This window comes from Pristis pectinata, chromosome 6 (assembly GCF_009764475.1).
Source record: "Pristis pectinata isolate sPriPec2 chromosome 6, sPriPec2.1.pri, whole genome shotgun sequence".
Lineage (NCBI taxonomy): Eukaryota > Metazoa > Chordata > Chondrichthyes > Rhinopristiformes > Pristidae > Pristis > Pristis pectinata.
This window is the reverse complement of record NC_067410.1, coordinates 81,088,442-81,109,442: the sequence shown is the minus strand read 5'-3', so window position 1 is coordinate 81,109,442 and position 21,001 is coordinate 81,088,442. Positions and strand designations below refer to the sequence as shown.

Sequence of the window (21,001 nt, the reverse complement as noted above, 5' to 3'; positions counted from 1 at the left end):
CAATAAAAGGACAATCACAATTTGTAACTGGAGGGAAGCATAATTGCTTGGAAATGTGCAGAAGTTCACACACCTCCGCTCGAGTCCAATTCTGAAGCACAATTAGGTATCAACTGTGCAGAAGTTCAGAACTTCTGCATAGTTACAGAGATAAATGCCAACTTATGGCTTCTTTTTTGATACTGCATCACACAAAGATACTGGGAAGGTAGAAAGAAAGCTTTACAAAAATAAAACAAAATATTGCATATGCATAGAACTTAAAATTTGAAAAGTGTAAAGCCAAATTAACAGTTAAGTTATTTAAAATGCTTTATGGGAGAAATAATGTGACTTTTGTGTTGACTGCTGTTTGATTGCCTCAGTTGTACATTATGTTTCATGAGTATAGCCTGTAATACATAACCTGGGGTGATTCATTCCAATGTAAAAGAGTCTTAACAGCATACTATGAACTAAAATGGGTACTTCAGGGAATCTTTTTCCTTCAGATGTCCTTGCTCTTAAAAGTATAATTAGCATGTCTATTTGTAAATTGTGTTTTTGATGCCAGTCTTATGTTCCCACCAAATTTTCCAAATATTCCAGAAAACTGTTGTGAATCAGGCAGGACATTTAGCCTTATTTGCTAGTAAACTTGCCTTGTGATGCCTTAGCTTTGCAAAAATAGCAATTTACATTGAAAGTCACTGTGATTTTTCTGGAGTTGCTGCAAATTGCACGTGAATAGTACACTAAACTCACAAAAGCAAGCTATCTAGTAATTATGAGTGTAAGCACTCTTCTGACAACATGATAATTGTTCATAAGTGTCACAGCTTCATGAGCTCGAAAAGTAAGCAGATATAAATGTGAAATGTATTATGTCTTAATTTCCTTTTCCATTAACTTTTTTCTCTCTCTTAATGCAATCTTTCTTTATCTTACTTTGTCTTTTTTGTGCTTGACTTAACATCAGATTCACCCATTCTAATTCAAACTCTTCATTTTTTAACTCTGTTTACTTCATTATCCTATGACCTCAGACACCCTGTTGCCTTTGCTTTTACATTATCAGCTTGCACTTCCTGAATGCCTAAGGATAAAAAAAACTAATGCAATTGCAAGTTTAACTAACAGGCATCCATGGTCCAGCAAAATCCAGCCCATTGTGTGTACCCTTATTGATGCCACACTTCGTCTATATAAATAGAATGTGTTTGGCATCCATACCAAAATTTTTATTAACATATTCTGCTCTGAATATAGCATTATGCTCTTGCGTTAATTGTTGTGCTATGATTAGCTTCCTTGTGCTGTTTTAAAGCAATTCAAGTACCTTCCTGTTCCCATCATTAAACAAATCAAAATTCATTTATATCAACAAGCTAGAACAATAGTGTTCTGTATTTGCCTAACATTATCCACGCTATAATTTTAAACATAGAATTTTAGTTCTCACTGTTAGAACTTCTCTGCAAATACAATGCGAAAACAACAATTTACATTTACGTAGCATCATTAACATAGTAAAATATCCCAAAGAAGTTCACAGGAACATAATCAAAGAAACTATACAACACATGTAATTAGACATTAGACAAGCGACCAAATATTTGGTCAGAGTTGTGTTTAAAACAGCAATTTAAAAGATGAGATGGAGATGGAAAAACAAGGTGGATGAGGGAGGAACCTCCTTACTGTAAGGCTCAGATATGGCAAGGGCATAAAAGTTTAGGTTGCACAGGAGTCCAGAATTAGGGAAAGCAGAGCTCTTAGATGAATGTTTAGAAAAAAATGTTGGTGTTGCTAAACTTAATCATTGTTCCTTTTACACCCATCACAGGAATAAATCAAAAGAAGTGGCAGATGTTCTGTCAAAAATAAATGAACTCGAGTGTGCACATGAAGAACAGCGATCCAGGTACATGATAGATCTTCATTTGCAGTTGTGTATTACTAATAATGTACCCATAAAGTAATATTGATTACGGGTAACACCTATATTATGGCCGATCGGGTTACGGAAACTTGCCCTTACAGAATTAAAAAGTCACTTCCCAAAATTTGCTCTTGCCGAATGTGTGTGAATAAAAAAAGTAAATAAATCAACACAGATTTTATTTTCTTCAACTCGCATGTCTTGACACATGCGCAGATGATGTGGCTTTGTGTTATGGAAAATTGCGATGTGACCTGTTTTCTAGGAATGCAACCCCACCCCCTGTGATGTGGGGGGTTGCCTATACTTTACTTGCCTGCACTTTATTTTCCTGTTTTTGTTTACAGATATTGTAAAGAAATAAAAGAAAAAGAAGAAAAGTGGCTGCATTGTGAACAGAAGTACAAAAGCTTAGAAGAACAACTGGAAGTGAAAGTCCGTGAGGAGACAGAAATAGAAAACCAAACTTCAAAATCACTAAGTGAACTTCTTACTCTAAAGGCTGCCCTAAGTCAAGCAGAAGAGAAGCTTGCTGCATTAAAACAGGAAAGGTACAGTCATGTGACTTTGCTGTCACATAAGGAAATAATCATCAAAATGTAAAAAGATCATTTATATCATGGCATGTCTTTCTATCCATGCAAATTACTTCAACTTTGGCAAGTCCCTACCTCATGCCTGTAGATGCTAACAGCTATCCACTTTTCCATCCATCTACCTATGATAAATTGCAATGTTTGCACAATTTGCATATTATATTTGCGTACTTTCTATAACAAATTCCTTGAAACTCAAGTCTTTGAGTCTTGTAATTTCTTGAGACTACAAAATTCAAATTTATTCATATTATACACTGTATGTTACAAATCTCCTACAGTTAACTTGGTCATGTATAAATCTGGGTCATGTACAAGTTTCCTCTAACTGATCAGGTAACATGCAAATTTATTTTTTGGAATTCAATCATAAAGGAACTTGTTAGAAGAGCAGAAATTAAGCCAAACACACTAGTCAAATGCTAAAACATTCCAGATCATTTTATTTGCCATTTATCTCCTTTATCAACATTTGTGATGTTCACATCAAGGTTTGAACAAATAATGGAACAAATAATAATAAGGTGATTGGAATGCAGCTAGAAAGAAATTGACTGACTAGAAGCCAACATACTGTAGATGTGATGAACTGATTGGGCTCCTTTCATGGCATAACAGTTGAATGATTGCATGATTTTAACTATATAGCATTTTACTTTTGGTATTACTACCAATTAGAAACTTTAAAAATGGCCCTTCTGACAACAAGGGCAATGTATTACTCTAACAATCCCTTCAACTGTGTTCTTCAAATACATTGGGATGATTTTAAGTGTTCTTATTAAATATTAACAGTGCAATGTAACCTCAGAATGGTGGGGGTTGGCTTACGTATAGTTATCATTAGCAATGTGTCTCATACCATTTTACAAATATTCCTAAAATGAATGTCCAAAGTGCTCATCAGTTTCAGATAATGGGCCTTTTCAATATATAAATTGGGGTCCTGTATGAAATTGGATCCAGATTGCAGTCCTGGACAGGATTTTGTTAGAAACAGCACAATGCAGACTTTGATCATGTCTACCAGAATTAGAAGAGGACTAAAGGTAAATACGAATTTCATCCTTGACCAGTATTAATAGCTCCTTCTCCTTTCTTACCCATTCTGTCCCTTCCAAAAATATTATACCTCAAATAGTTATTTTCCTTGCCCAGGTTTATGGCTGAGTTTGTGTTTTAGTCTTGGATGTTGGTGATAGAATTTGGAGATGATAGTGTTATAGAATGTTGCAGAATCAGTAAAATGCTAACTTTTTGGAGATGGTCATTGCATGGCAGTTGTGCAGTGCAAATTTTACATGCCATTTCAGCCCTTGCCTGAGTGTTGTTAAGATCATGTATGCAACCCAGTTTCATCACCAAAATAGTTGAGTAGGAATACGATGTAGCAGTGATAAATGAAAGAAACTAAAGAAGAGCAGGGCTGAGCATAGTGTACCTGGTTGCAAGGTGTACAGAAAACATAGGAGGCAATATCAACAAAAACAGAAATGCTGAATGAACTCAGCCAGTCAAAACACTTATGAGGAAGGGTCACTGGCTCAAAATGTTGACAGGTTTCTCTTTTCGCAGATGCTGTTTGACTGGCTGAATTCTTCTGACATTTCTGTTCTTGTTTCAGATTTCAGCATCTACATTTTTATTTGTTTTCCACTAAGGGGTAAATGTCTTGATTTAAAGATGATGTTATAGTATTGGAGAGAAGATGTTCCAGAGGAATCAGGGACAGAATTCATTTAGTTGAAGTTAAGAAGGGCACTCTTTCGGCTACTGAATGTGAAGGGGTGGTGGGGGGGGGGGGGCGGGGGTTGAGAGAGCAAAACTGCAGTGAAATTACAGAGATGTGCAGTGATGATACTGGGCAATTTCAGTTACAGCAGTATTGATTGAGATGTGGTTAGAGTAGAGGTCAAAGGAGGGGCAGAAGTTTCAAAATGTGGACATCAAACATTTGTCCTTTGCTGGGCCAAAACATACTTGATCAGTATGGTTTGGCCCAGCAAAGAAAGAGACATTGGTGGATCTGGTGCTGAGGATTTAAATGGGCCAAGTGGACCACGTGTCAGTGGGAAAACATTTGGGAAAGGATGATCATTTTATCACTATATTCAGATTGATAATGGAGAAAGGTAAGGAGTAATCTAATGAGGAACTTCTTAATTAAAGAAGTTTCAAGCATAGGCTAGTGAGATTCCCACAGGACAGAAGGGTGGGGGGGATCAAACCAAGAGTTCTTTGGATGACAAAAGAGATAGAGAATATCATAAAACATGAAAAGGGGATGTACAATGCATGCCAGGTGGATAATTAAAATGAAAACAAGGCAGAATATAGTAAGCTGAGAAATGATGTGGAAGGAAAAAAGTAGTCAGGCAAAGAGAAGATATTAGAATAGAATAGCAGTTAACATAAAAGACACAAAATATTTTATGTGAATGTGAACAGTAACTGGTTGGTAAAATGAGAGGTGGGACTGATTAGATACCAAGGAGGTAATCATGGAATCATAAAAAAATTATGACACCAAAGGAGGCCATTTGGCTCATTGTGTTAGTCAGTTGAAATTCTACCCAGCATAATTCCATAGCCCAGCAGATCATGGCTTTTCAAGTAACATCCAAGTACCCTCATCGCATTTAAGAAACTTTTCAGCCACCCTTTCAGGGAGTGAGCTCTATCCCCCTATCACCCTCTGGTTTGCAAACATTTTTCCTGATTACCACTCTAATTCTTCCACCAATTACTTTAAATCTATCCTCTTTTTTTTTGATTCCTTTGTTAAGGGAAATAGGTCCTTCCTCTTTACTCTTTATAGGACTTTCATAACCTTTTACATCTCAGCCTCCTCTATTCCAATAAAACCCTAGCTTTCCCAGTCTTTCCACATAGCTGCACTATTCCAGTCCTGGCAATATTGTCATGAATCTCTTCTATACCCTGTCCAGTGGTTCTGTAATGTGGTGACCTGAACTATAACCTGTATTCAAGTTATGGTATAACTCACCTTGTCTAAAGTTCTAGCATAAACTCTCTGCAGTTTTATTCTGTGCCTCATTTAAAAAAAGAAAGCAACCCTTATGCCTTTTAAATTGCAAAATATAACAAATATATTTTCCTGAAGGATATTGAGGAACCTGATGGGTTTTTACAAAAGTCAGGTAACTTCATGGTCATATTATTAATAACTAGATTTTTAATTTTTGATCTTTATTTTGTACTAAACTTTGCTGCTGTACCCTGCTACATAACATTGGGGTAGAGAATAGGACTGGGGTGCTTAACACTACTTTATAAGCCTCTACCTGTGAAATTTTTATTTTAAGATCTTTTATTTCCATACAATATTAGGAAGTGGCCATTCAACTCATCAAGGCTATACTGGCTCAGAACAATCCCATTAATCCCATTCCACACTTATTTCCCTGTTTAAGAAACAGTTTCTTGCTAAAAATCTTTGTAGAGACAGAGGTGATAGAGATAATGGATAAGGTGGAAATTGTTAAGGAGCAGGTATTAGAAATGTTGGTTATACTTAACGTTGACTGGTTTTCATGGGATCCATCTTAGGCTGCCGAGGCAAATTGGACTGGAACTTGCAAAAAAGTTTGCCTTGATATTCCAATCCAGCTACCTATCGGAGAGGTGTTAGAGGACTGGAGAAAAACAAACATGGCACCCTTGTACCAAAGGAGAATGAGGCCATATCAGACCTATTAGTTTAACTTGGTTGGTGACCTAACTTTTAAAAAATAATCAGAGATAAAGAAAACAATAAGTGCTTGGAGGAGTATGAGCTAATAAAGCAGAGCCAGCTTGGACTTTTTAATGACGTTACATTTGAGAATCTGATTTTTTTTTAAATTTAGGGAACAAAATATTTTGATTAGGGGAATGCAGTGAATGTCATCTCTATGGATCTTCCAGAAAGTATTTGACCAAATTTCACACAAAAGGTGGAAGAAAGCATTTACGATAATTAACTGTCCTCCTCACTGTTTATGTGAGTCTTAATCCCTTTAATTTGGATGAAGATTATACATAAGATATTACATTCATAAAACTAACAATAAACTCACATCTCCCTACATACAAATTCAATGTATTTGGCAATTTTCATATTTATTGAAAACAATGTTGATGATAACATCTGGAGGTATGTCCTCCCTCCTTACATCAGTCATGTGATGTATCAAGTATCTCTTGTTGTCTAGATGAACCACAAATGAGACCAGTCCAGTGCAATCACAGAAATGTTCCAATGACCAGATTCCTTTTGTATACCTCGTACAAGTATAGGATCATCTACTTGAAATAATGATCATAACTTTACCACCTCATCGTTTTTTCTGCTTTGTCTATTTTAAAATATGCAGTGGCACTAAACTCTGGCTTTGTCAAATCTAGTTGCAGTCTGACATATCTGCCTATCAGTAACCCTTTGGTTGACTGTTCTATAGTTGTCTATAATGTATTCCAGAAGTGAAATAAGAATTGTGCAACTTTTGTCTCAATTTCACCTTTTATCATCCATCAATCCAAGTGAACTGCTCTTTTCTCCAAACGATTTGAACGTGGGTAATATGGAGCTATATGCACGTGCTTGATCTGTTCCTTATGAGGAATTTGTCAACTTCAGCATGAGTGAAGTTACTTCTATTGTCCATCATAAGCAACTCAGAAAGAACATTTCTGGCGAAGAGCTTTCTCGACTTTGAAATTGTCACTTAAGCTGATGCCACTATGACAGTCACCGTCATTTTTCCCATAAATGGACTTCGACATTCTTTCACAGTGTTTTCCTACTGCCTGTCTATTCTAGGCCAACAGACAAAAACTCTGGCAGCTTACTCAATATGATATATACTTGTGTCCCCTTCATGCAACTGCTTCAGAATATCTTCATTTCCCTTTGATGGAACAGCAACTCTAGGTCTCCAAACAACTGTGTCATTCTAGAAGCTTAGTTCATACCATCTTCTATAATGTGGTAATAATGTACTATCTTCAAATTCTCCTTCATATCCATACTAGATATGTTTGTACACCCATTAGTGTTGGGTTATATCTTGTTATTGTAGCAAGTTATTGGCTTGTGACTGGACTACTGTCCATGTATTCCAGTAATAACACAATCTCATTTGATGCTGGTGTCTCACATACAAGTACACCAACTGGCAGTCAAGGGAATGCATCCACATTCTGTTTGTACTGTCTGCTTTTGTTCTCCAGAATGTAGACATTTGCAATGTTAACGTCTATTTCTGTGGTCTCATTAAGGCCACCTGAGGTCCATGAATATGCCAAAAATACCCTACAGAGGCATAGGGTCTGTGAAAATTATAAATTTCTAGCTATACAAATGTTTATGGAACTTGGTTACTCTGCAGACAATAGCAAAACTTGCCTTGTCTAATAGGATTGCTCTGCCTTGAAAGCAAAACAAATTAATTGCTTACCTTCATTTTTCACAGACTGAGACAAAATTACAACAGTGGTGTTAAACTGATGCATCACAGTGCAGCAGCAATTACTTTGCTGGATTATAATGAGCAAGATCTTCTAAATTCAATAGCAAGTGCTTCAACTCTCCAAAATAGCATTTTAATTCTTTGTCCACTTCCAAATTGTCGCATGAATAAGCAACTCATGTAGTCCTCCTAACACTTTGCTTGTAGATAGCAGGACATTTCAGTAGTTGTTGCAAAGTCAGTGACTTGCCTCTACAGATCTCTATGCCAATAAATTCCACAGGTTCACCAGCCTCTAAGAGAAGAAATTTCTCCTTATCTCAGTCCTAGATAGTTTACCCAATATTCTAAGACTGTGAATCTTGTTCTTGTGAGGGGAACTAGCTTCCCTACATCCAGTCTGTCTAGCCCTGAGTTTCAGATAAATCCCACTCATTGTTCCAAATGCTAGATCTAATTGACCCAAGATCTCCTCGTCTTGCAGTCCTGCTATCCCAGGAATCAGACTAGTGAAACTTTACCGCACTTTCTTGATGGAAAATAAATCCTTTCTTAGAAAAGGACCAAAATGACAAACAATACTCTATGTAGGGTCTCACCAGGGGCCTATTTAATTGTAGTAAGAGAAAACAAAATCAAAATTTAGATACTCAGCTCACCTTGTCACTAGTTCTAGAAGTGATAGCAATTACAGCTTCTAGCATTAAAGGGACATCCGATTTAGAGGGTTTATTTCCAACAAAATAGCACATTCTTTGAGAAATGTCATAGGAGATTCCCTATATTTTTGTGACCTTTCATTTATTTTACCTGCAGTACATGATCTATTTTCATTTTAAAGACATCAGTTAGCCTATAATGTTCTGGTAGTTGGTATCGCATACCCAAACATAGAAAAAAATTTCTAAAAATTCTTGCTTGAGGCCTGTGGTTTTCATCTTCATTACCTGTTATGTAGCCTGCTTACTGCTGCCTTATCTATACCATATATTATTCCAAACAATAATAATATCTTCTTGGACTTCAGTAAATAAGTTCATCTGTGCCATTTTTTTCTATTAGCATCATGATACTATTCATTTTCTGCTTTTCTCTTATTTTTGTAGAGCTTTCTCAATATTAAATAAGATGCAGTTTCTGCAAATAATCAAAACAGCATAGTGCACATGATGTTCAATGCTTGAGATAAACAAAACATCAGGGTTACTGATGTAGTAACTAGTGGTAATTGAAGACTTCTGATTATAACTCCTATATGTTTTTTATTTCATTACAGAATTTAAAATTTGCTTTTACTAAGCTTCAAATACTGTATAATGTTCAGGGTAAAAATCCAGTGCTCACATCATCCTTAGAAAATGTTCAAACTAATGCATAAGCAGGATCAGATGTGGTAGTCAGGAGTGTGACAGAGTACTCAATTCCAACACAAAAAACTTCTTAGTTTCTCAGTACTGGGCTGAAATACTCATCATTAATGCAGTCCACATGGGGCAGGATGCTGTTTCCTCCAAAACAGACAGTTCCTTTATTTTCAATTCTGATTGCCAAAATTATGATAGTTATGCCAGCAGCTACTTAGAATGATGAAAATTGGATTGTACTTGTAATCTTGATCCCAAATATTTGATATTTCTGGTCCTCCTTGAGAAAAGAATTGGATCTTTTTCAGTGTGATAAAGTGTGATAAATACTATATTCATTTATATACTACTTTCAATATAATAAAGGGTGAGATCACAACAATGCTTGCCTGCAATTCACTAGAGAAATGCCAGCCAGCTGCTGAGTGTGTGTCAATGTATTTTGGACATCCGCACCAGCACATTGCAGTGCAGAGGTACAGACTGACCTGGAGGTCAGTTGACACATCTGACCTCCAAGACCACCACTGGAATCTGCTGGTCTCCATAACGTACTGAGCTGAAGGGGGCAGTACACTTTATATCTGGCCCCTTAAATCTATGCCAGTCATCGATGGCATGTCTCGTGCAGAGGGGTTGCTGACCTTCACTAAAACAATAAAGGAAGCTTGGTCTTTTTTAAAAAAAACTTTCATTAGGACTAATGATTCTAATTAATTTATAGATGTTGAATGTGACGTTAAATATATTTATTACTTGCTATTTTTTAAAAAACTTTTATATGTTTTTCAATTATTCCTAAGTGTCATTAGTAGGCATCAGAGTCATTTAGAAACTAAGAACAAGGCCTTCTGACAGCACAAGCAAGAGGTGAAGGCAAGATACAGGCCAAGTCCAGCGCAATCAGGTCCATTATTCCCTCGGGAACTTCACAGAAATATTATCATAAAACGATAGCTAGCTGCCAGTGGCTGGGTTGAGCAAGGAGCTGGAAATGAAGGAGTAGAGAGATCTTGGACTGTTGGAGGACTGTTTTTTGGAGCGTGTTACATTAAAAGGGAATAGTAAAGCTATGGAGGAATTTGAAAATAAAGACAGAAATTTTAAAAAGTGAGCTGTTAGATCAACAAGCACAGAGTCTATAGGACATAGTACAAATTAGGATATGAATGATGAATAGGTCTGCATGAGTTCGATTTTGCAGAGAGTACAAGGTGGGAGCTGGTTAGAAGAGCATTGAAGTAGTGAAGTCCAGAGGTAATGAAGGCACAGATGAATGTCTCACCAGGAGATGTCCCAGGGCAGAAACAGAGATGGGTGATCTTTCATCTTATTTTAAGAACACTATGGCTGGTAACAGGAACCAAGTTAACCCTAATATGCATTCAGTATCCACATGTTGTTGACTTGCATATCCATAGATAAATTATTAAAAAACATATTAGATTGACGTCTAAATTAGATGTCTCCCAAACCTCCAGCAAACTCCATGCATTTCAGGAAGGAAATTTTTGCACAAGTTTTCAGTCAAATCTATCTGTCTAAACACACTTATAATGCATGAAACATTTCTAAGATTAGACTAATTGGTAAATCATCGGTTAAAACAATAACCTACTAGTCTTGATAAACAACTGGCATCTTTTGTAGATCTAAAATAAATCAACTAATGACCAGATTCTGGATTCAAACTTTGGTTGACAAATGTAGCACCTGATTGGCTATTTCCTCTGAAGAGTGATTTATGAAATAAAACTCACAACAGGGTTAAGCATTGCATCAGGACCAAAATGTTGACAATATCCAGGGGGCATTTCTGCAAAAATAATGATTTGGTTGCACTGCTGGAATTATCAGGCTGAGTCACGAGAAGGGCCTTCTGGCCATCTGAAGTCTGACTGATCTATATTAAGGATTAACTTAACTTGGCAAAGTTCCATTTTTGAGCATCCAGTAATTGTTCTTCTATAATTGAGAAGGTCATTGCCCACAAAGATCAGAGCATTGTTCAGGTCCCAACCCCTAATATGTCATTTTCTGTCCAGGTATGCATAATATTTGGTTGCTTTGATCAATTGACTTACTGAAGGGCCTGACATTTAAGACCATATACATCTGTAGGTCTGTTAATTCTCAACCCCAGTTAGCTTTGAAACCATTTTTATTTGGCTTTAGTTAATTCATTTGAAAGGGTAAAGATATATTTGGACTCTTCCCAAAACATTGAGTTCATATTTAAATGTCATGCCCTAATCCCCACAGAACAAAATTTCTTCTACATTAGGTGCATGTAAGATCATTTCCAGATCTTTTCCAGAGGTTTATAATTATTGAAAGGCCAATATCAGAGATCTAGCAATGAAATGGATTTTTCTTATTTATCCAATTTTTAAAATATATGTTGTTTTATTATCTTAATTTGCTTGCTTGTTAGTTTGCCATGTCCTGGATTGTGAAATCTGCAGTGGAATAAGAGGCATGCCCACCTCTTACTACTGATACCAATGCTTTAATTTTGTTCACCTCTACCTTTACAATATTCCATTTCCCTTGTACCAAGAGGCAAGAATTACTAAAAACGTGGTAGGGTAGGAAGGACCTTTATTCACCTACTTTGAAACTGACTATGATAAGAAAGAGAAGCAGGAGTTGGCCATTCAGCCCTTGTGCCTGTCTATCATTCAATAAGATCACAGTTGATCTTTTATTTCAATGACACTTTTCCTTTATTAACCTCATTTCCCTGGATTCTGTAAATATCCAAAAAATACTAATGATCTCCGACTTGAATATACTCGGTCACTGAGCCTTCACAGCCCTCCTGAGTAAAATTTGCTTTGATGGATTTTCATTCATATTCCTGCCTTTTCACTCATAACACTTAAGTGAATGATCAAAACAGATGATTCCTTGTTCTACAAGACTCTAGCTTCTGCAGCAATGGAAAGCGCTCAGTTACAGGATTAGATAGGACATACAGCACAGAAACAGGACATTGGCTCAGCCAGTCCAAGCGGGTGTTCTCCACCTGAGCATCCTCCTGCCTTCTTACCCAAATCACCCTTATAAAGAGAAATGTTTGGTCTGTTCCTTTCCCAGAAGAATCTGATGGTGTTGGACTCTACGTTATGAATTGGAATGGCCAGGTTAAATTTTGTCACTGTACTCGGCAACCAGTCTCTAGGAATGCTAGACATCATTAAATTATTAGCACGACAAGCATCTGATATTGCTAAGGTAGTAATGATAGAAAATGTGATTGACATCGTTTCTTTGATCTAACCTCCATACTTGAATATTTCAACACTGCCTTATTTGAAAATTTCTACCCATATTCAGATGGCCACTTTCAGTGTCCAGCAGAAATTATGCCAGAAAATCATTAAAGGTATAGATATGAGTAGGATCTTGGGAGTGTAGATGTCATATCGGCTCTCCAACCCATTTCACCTAAAAGTGCTGTAAATTGGATGTAACTCAGAACATTTTAGTGGGTGAATAGCTGGAGAAAATTGCAAGATCTGAAGACAGTGTGGTGGGGACATGGTCTCCAAGGGACTTAGAAGTGAGAAGGTGAAAAGAAATCTGGGAAGCACAGATTAATACTTTCCTTGTGGGGCTATGGATAAGCAGTCTTGCTTCTTCTGTTCCCGTAACAGAGAGCGTAACACTTGTTTTATGTGGCCTATTCATTCTTTAGCACATTAATTACCGACTGGGGCATTCACATAATGCTGCAATTAAAAGGCCATCAATGTCTTATTAAAGTTCAGTTTAAAAGGAGTTTAATTTATAGATATGAATAAAATGTCTCCCACTTTATGTCTAAACATCCACTGACTAATTTTTCCACAGTAACTAAACTTTACTGCATCTCTGTCCGATTTCCATTGAACAAAGATAGTTAACGTTTCTCCACTTATTGCTCAATCCAAAGTTAAAATTACAAATGTGAAGATTTGATAGCATGAGCATTTTGTGATTTGGCCAAAGGTACATAGTTCCATTCTAGTGTTCCTCAAGACTATAAAGCACATATCCTAGGTCATGACATCCTCGATTTACACTGACAGCAGGAGTAATTTTTTGGAATTCTTTTTACATCCTTCCATCCTGTAATAGTAAATGATGCAAAACATACATTTATAGTGTGGAGTGTTTATATGCCTCATTTGTCATTAACTCTGGATAAAAACCTCACTATCGGTAATAGCCTCTGTTTCAGACTTCTTTTATTCCTTGTTTGGACACTGAGTCACAAAACTTTCTACTATTCTTTCTATGCTTTAGTGTAAATATGCAAAAAAAATTAAAAGGAAAACACTAATTTCTGACATGAATGTTTTTGACTTTTGTGTCCTTGGTGGTTAGCCATTCGTCTGGCATTAAAGGAAAATCAGCTACTTCTTGAAACAGTTATTTCCCTTTGTGGCTGTAAATGTTCAGTTTAAACTTGTTAATGTTTCTTATGCAAAGTCCATATGTTGATGTACTTGGCCATTTTGGGTGATCAGTGAGATAATTTTGACCAGATGCCTGAACATTAAGTGAGTTGCTAGTTATAAATTAAAGACAAAAAGTGCAGGTCAGAAGCATAGAATGAAGTATTTGGGATTAAGAGATTAGTTGTCAAAATAGGGCTGTCCTACATTGAACTGGCTCTAGTCATACTGTTGGTAGCAATGCCAGATCTAGGAAAAAAAATGGCAGCTCAATTGTTCCATATCTCAAACAAAATTATATCCCTCAAACGCTATGCCTCATACAATGGGTGAAAATTGGGTAATTGGTAATCAGTTTATTATTGTCACATGTACCGAGTGAAAAACTTTGTTTTGCATGCCATCCATACAGATCATTCCAAATCATAAATACATCGAGGTAGTACAAAGAGAAAATCAATAACAGAATGCAGAATATAGTGTTATAGTTACAGAGAAATGCAGTGCAGGTAGACAAATAAGGTGCAAGGGCCACAACAAGGTAGATTGAAAGATCAAGAGTTCATTTTTTTGTACTTGAGGTCCGTTCAAGAGTCTTATAACAGTGGGATAGAAGCCGTCCTTGAGCCTGATGGTGCGTGTTTTCAAGCTTTTGTATCTTCTGCCTGATGGAAGGGGGCAGAAGAGAGAATATCTAGAGTGGGAAGGGTCTTTGATTATGTTGGTTACTTTCTAGAGGCAGACTCAATGGAGGGGAGGCTGGTTTTCATGATGGACTAAGCTGCAATTTCTTATGGTCTTCGACAGAGCAGTTGTCATACCAAGCTGTGATTTATCCAGATAGGATGCTTTCTATGGTGCATCTTTAATAATTGGTAAGGGTTCATGGGGGTATGCAGAATTCTGTTCGCTTTCTGAGTAAGTAGAGGCACTGGTGTGCTTTCTTGGCCATAGCATCTATGTGATTGGACCAGGACAAGCTACCAGTGATATTTACACCTAGGAACTTGAAGCTCTCAACCATCTCCACCTCAGCACCATTGATACCTGTAGGGGCATCAGCTCTGCACACAGAAGGTGGTGCTTACTTCTTTGGTTAATGCAGGGAAAAACTTGGATCACTATCTCAGTGATGTCAGTGACAAAAATAGGTTTATTGATCAATTTAACATATATGAAGCTGTCAGTAATCATTTTATAATATTTTCTTGATTTCTTTCTTCAATTATCACTTCCTCTCACCCATAGCCAAGAAAGTAATTGCCCCCTTACTTTTTCATAAACTGTGGTCGTCCTCTGATACCTCAATTTGTCAAATATTTTGTCAAACATTATGATTTTTATAAATTAAGGTTCCACTGAGAATCCAATGAGTTAAGCCAAAGCTTTTGCCACATAAACTGGCCTTTGCCCAAATAAACTGAACTCACCAGGAGTCACAGTTTCAGTTGCAGAAGTTAGTGGTTTTTTTATTTTTTCAATTATGTTTAGCTACATTTGACTATTTTTTTTCCATAGTCATTGACACTTCCTCTGTTCACCAACACTTCCCATTCATTTCATTCTTGTTAGCATGTAAGCCTCTATCATGTAATGTAAAGAGAATGAAAGTTCCACTGGTGCTTCAAAAATGGCAGCGTTATTTAGATGATGGAGATAAATTCATGGAGGCTAGCAAATTAAAGTGCATACACATCTGATGTATTTTGTCTAGGCTCATATCTATCCAGAAACCTCCATTTAGAGATCCTACAACTCCCTATCATTTAGTGCCAATTTTATCCATGCCGTTGCTTCAGAGGATTGAATGTGACAATCTTGCAGTGTTCTGCAGAGTTTATTTAAACCTCATAGAAGTGATGAAGCTTCATAAAATTAATTTTTCATGCTAATGAATTCCTCAAATTCAATTCAAGGATAGTTAGTGCATAAAGCAATTAACAAAAACAAATTGTACAAGGGATAACACCTCCATTGCTTTTACAATGGAACATTAAAACAGAGCCAGGGCAGGAGTAGGCCAGATTCCCCCTTTGTGCCTGCTCCTCCATTCAAGGTCATTCCTGATCTGATTAATGGCTTCTAGCTCAAAAGTCTATTTACCTCAGATTTAAAATAATTAGTCCCTTGATGTGCACATGTCCAAAGATTTGCAATCCTCGGAAAGAAGAAATTTCTCATCTCTTTCATTCGGCATCCCTTTATTATGAATCTATGTCTCCTCGTTCTAGACACACCCACCCACCACCACCAGGGAAAATATCCATACAGCATTTATCCTCATCAAAACCCCAAGTTCTGCCTCCAAAGCAAGTATATCCTTCCTTAACCAAGGAGACCGAAACTGCAAGCAGTACCTAGGGTCTCAGCAAAATTCTGTACCCATTATATTGAGAACAAAAGGTGCCCCAGGTGACTAGATCACAGTGCTTCTACCTGATAACATTGTTCCTTTGATTGCAAGACTCCTCATATGTCCTGCATGAACAGTAGTAAGTTTGTACTGAATTAACATTAAAATGGTATCTGATCATAGAAACTTTATTATATGTGGCAATATCCATTATTCAGGAAGAGGTCACAGTTCTTTCATTATGCAGTACTTGGCAGAGTCTTCATTTCAGTAAATCTAGGGATTGTCTTTTTGGAAACTGTTATTGACCTGCATTCAGGGTGCTGACCCTGCTAACAAGTTTAAGAGCAGAGGAAAGTATAGGCGTGGAAGCTTTAACGTCTATTTACTGTCTCGTGTCTGTTAGTTCTCTTTGCAGGAAAATAGATGTGTCTTGCTTTTAGGCAAATAAAGAGGTACCATAAAATGATGTAGTCATGTACAGCAATTAAAAAGCTGCCTACTAAAGGGTGTACGGATTCCTACGAAAAGTGTATGTGAAGGTGAAGAATATTCACTTTCTCTTGATAGCAGCAAAAATCATTCTCATCTGCAACCCACAAGAAAGAGACCAGCACGACTGTATTAACTTGGCCAGAGATATCTCGCGGTGATTTATATCTCTGCAATTACTGGATGGTGACCTTCAGGCACAAATATGGCAACTCTCCAAGGATCTGTACTTCTAATTTTTCAACATAAAGAAGGAAAAGTTTTGCCTAAGTTTAAATTATTCCACTTTCTGTCACCATTAGAGTATCACCTTTAATGGTAAGCTGTAGCTCTTCGTGATCTACTATCAAGTGAACGTAAGCAGATCCTCTGGATCCCTATTTCATTTGAGCCATGGAGAGCAATTCCCATTCAAAATTTGTTTAATCCACCCTAAGAGGCATCAGTGCTGGTGAACCTATCTATTAAGCCAGTAGGATTTGATCTTTGTCAAACAGTATTACCCACAAATAGCATCTCTCAGCTATCTGAAAATCCATTAAATTTGGAATAAACCAAACATTGATATTAAGAAGCTATTTAAATTAACTAATATATGTTTTTGAGTGATGTATATCTTGTGTAGTTTGCCTGGACTACTTAATTATAATTATCATGGAGAATGCTTATATTCTGTCCAGTACTTCTTCAGACCAATAAGACTGAGTATTTGGTATGTCAGCAATGTGCAGGATTATGAACACTGTAAGAATGTGTATTATATAGTAAATCTATATAATATTCAGAATGTTAGTTAAAAGGTATCAAAAATGTTCTCTATTCTAACATAATTGATCATTAAATGCAATTTACATTCATTTCTAGGTTGGGAAGGTTCTTGAACTGAGTTTTGAACTATTTCACACAATGCAGTCCAATGTGTGTTAATAGTTGCAGAAAACCCAAATAGGGACACAGTACAACATTGTGAAGTTCAATTTGTAATCACCACAGTCAAAATTGACATGGGATACAGAGGTGCATTTATTATCTATTTTAATTGACAACAAGTGTATTCAATACAATTGAGACCACTGAAGATTTGGCATTTGGATGTGTATAAATTGCTTGAACAGATTTACCTGAATAGTCTAAGCCATTACGTAGACATTGTGGTTTATGTACATTGTTGTTCATTCGCACTCGCAAGGTTTTCATTTATAACTGCATTGCAGAGTTATGTTAAATGTCCACAAGTGTAGAATGATCTCAAGGATATGCTGCAATTTATAGCCAACAAATTATTGATAAACTTACAAGCTTCTAGATTTAGGCTATTCGTCTTGAAAATGTACACAGCCATATAAAAGTAACTCGGACATTTAAGCTTGTGGAGCACCACATCTGGACTGCTTCAAGTTACCTGTAGGGACAGTTTCCATTTATGGTCAGTGAATTTCCTCATCAAGTCATCATCTTCCCACTTGGGTTAACTAACTTGCTGGAGTGATGATCTCGTTAGTTTTTAATATCACACTGGCCTGGAAACTCTAGTGCTGCCCAATGCTATAGCAACAACTGGCCGATGACCATTTTAGCCATGGGCACACTGCAACACATAATGGTAGCATCTAAGGTCGTAAGGTGAGGTGCTGCGCTTTGGGAGATCAAATGCAAAGGGACAGTGCACTATTAATAACAAGGCCTTTAACAGTGTTGATGTATAGAGGGATCTTAGAGTCTAAGTCCATAGCTCCCTGCGAGTGGCTGCACAAGTCGATAGGGTTGTAAAGAAAGTGTAAGGCATGCGTGCTTTATCAGTCAAGGCATTGAGTTCAAGAGTAAGGAAGTTATGTTGCAGCTTTATAAAACTGTAGTTAGGCCGCATCTGGGATATTTAATTCAATTCTGGTCACTGCATTATAGAAAGGATATGGAGGCTTTGGAGAGGGTGCAGTCGAGGTTTACCAGGATTCGAGGGCATGTGTTACAAGGAGAGGTTGGGCAAACTGTGGTCTTTTTCTCTGGAGTAGCAGAGGCTGAGGGGAAACCTGATAGAAGTTTAGAAAATTATGAGTGGCATAGATAGAGTAGACAACCCTTACCTTTTCCCCAAGTTTGAAATGCCTAATATGAGAGGGCATGCATTTAAGATGGGGAAAGTTCAAAGGAAATGTGTGGGGTGTTTATTTACACACGGTAGGTACCTGGAATGTGCTGCCAGAGGTGGTGGTGGAGGCAGATACGATAGAGGTGTTTAAGAGGCTCTTAGACAGGCACATAAATATACATAGAATGGAGGGATATGGACCATGTGCAGGCAGAAGGGATTAGGTGTCATTAGCTTAATTAGTTTGGCACAACATTGTGGGCTGAAGGGTCTGCTCCTGTGCTGTACTGTTCTATGTTCCAGATCCTTTGTCATCTTATTCCCAGCTCTGCAGGATGTGTTTTTAGCTTCTTTGTGAATTAACAATGAAGGCCACAGGCTTCTTCCAGAAGGTTCAATTTCTGGTTGTTGTAGGGGAAATGTGTACTGGCCCACCAATGATATTACTAGCTGTGAATTACAGAGCGCCTGGTCAATTTCCTGATGGTTGCTAATTGTCTCTGAAAAAATCACCTAACATGATCTATTGGGTACAAAGTGGCTTTTTTATGCTATTTGCAGAAAAAATGAACTGCACAAATGGGTCCAGTTTTTAAGACATTAAAATTGGTCACGTAATTTAGAATGTAATCAGTCAAAACGATTCATTCTGCCACATGGATTGCTTCCTGGAGTGTCACAAGTCCTGTGGAGTTGGAGGAGATCTCCTGTTCAGGATCTTTAAAAAAGAGCCTGTGCAGATTTAAGTTTCTTGCAGTTTCACTGTGAAATCGATATGCTCTTTGCTCAGAGAAGCAGCCATAATGCAAACTAGTGTCTATAGCAACCTATCCTTTTAAGAACTCTGCTGTTTTTTCCTTTTTTCTAATCAATGTTAACCATGTGTGTTTGTAGTCTTGGCAAACCTAAGTTTCCATATCACCAGTCCTTCTGTTAGATGTATCTGGTCATTTCCCATTAATCTTTTTATCATCTTAAGACTGAGTTTTCCTAAAATTAAATTATTTTTTCTCTGGAGAATCGTATTTCTCATACTTGTCATCCAAGATCTTTAACAACTGGGTTTAGAAAAGGGGTCCTCCATCCCCACAAACTGAAAGATTCTCAATCAACTGTGTTCCAACCTACTTTTTTCACATAGAATTTACAGCTCAAAAATAAGTCGTTGGCCCAATTAGACAGAACCAACTCATACTTATTTACATTAAGAATCATTTGCCAATAGTACACCATCTTTTCCATCCATTGAACAACATTTTCCACTGATCTTTTGTTAACTTGAGTTGCTACCCTTCTATTTGCTTTTCAGCAGAATGTTTTGGTTAAACAAATGATTGTTGCATTACTTATTTTGTTAAATAATGTATTGAATATGATGCTAAGAGCAAGTTAGTTTTGAATTTTAACAGTGAATTGATTGCCTTCTTACAGGGAACAGATGATAATTTCACATCAAAACAGGATTGAGCAACTACAAGAAAGCTTTAGACAGAAGTTAAGAAATGAAGAAAGCTGGAGAGAAAAAGTAAGGAACCTGCTAGTTTTTTTCCACATTTGTATTGTCACAATGTGAGTATTATAACGTGATTTTTTTTTTGGTTCCTTTGTCAAATCAGTAATTCCTATACAGTGTAAAGTATCTATAACTCAACTGAAGCTCTAATTTTAAGAGTAGACATCTAGGTGACCCTGTTCAAGGGTGAAGGGAGCTTAGCAAGTGCGACCAGAAGGGTCCCACTTGGAGTGAAGTAAACAGCCCTGCGACACCAGATTTTTCTGTATATCATTATTTTGATAGTAACCTTTACAAGAGCTTGGTTAATTGGTATAATTCTCTTCCTGGCTGCCATATTTCACTTTCACTGGCAGACATTTAGATTTAGAGCACCTGGACCCAATGTCACTGCTGCTCTGGAATGACTGTTCAAGTGTTTAGGGCTGCCCTTATCAAACAATTTACACATATAAGCCAACATTTATTTTCAGTGATTCGTTTCTTCATTATAAAAAAATCTGAAAATGTTACACTGACATCTGCAAAATTCTGCTTTTCAGGAAATCTTAATTAATCCACATATATAAATAAAGATTTGCCCTGACCCCATCTAGTATTTATGCATCCTGTATCGAAAAGAAATGTCAAGTGTTCCATCATAAAATGTTCAGCGCCATTGATATGAACATCCTACATATAATTGTGGAACGTGGTTATGAGTTGAAAGTGATATTCAAAATGTGCCTGATATATGATGCACATGAAATATCATTGACCT

The 21,001-nt window shown here is 36.9% G+C and overlaps 1 protein-coding gene across 1 annotated transcript in view; it reads left to right on the top strand.

Moving 5' to 3' along the window:
• lekr1 (leucine, glutamate and lysine rich 1) overlaps positions 1-21,001 on the top strand; it is a 105,811-nt gene that overhangs the window by 70,638 nt on the left and 14,172 nt on the right. Inside the window, 3 exon segments of the mRNA XM_052018402.1 lie at positions 1,826-1,903; positions 2,269-2,472; positions 20,160-20,253. Of these exon segments, the coding sequence (XP_051874362.1) occupies positions 1,826-1,903; positions 2,269-2,472; positions 20,160-20,253 (376 nt within the window).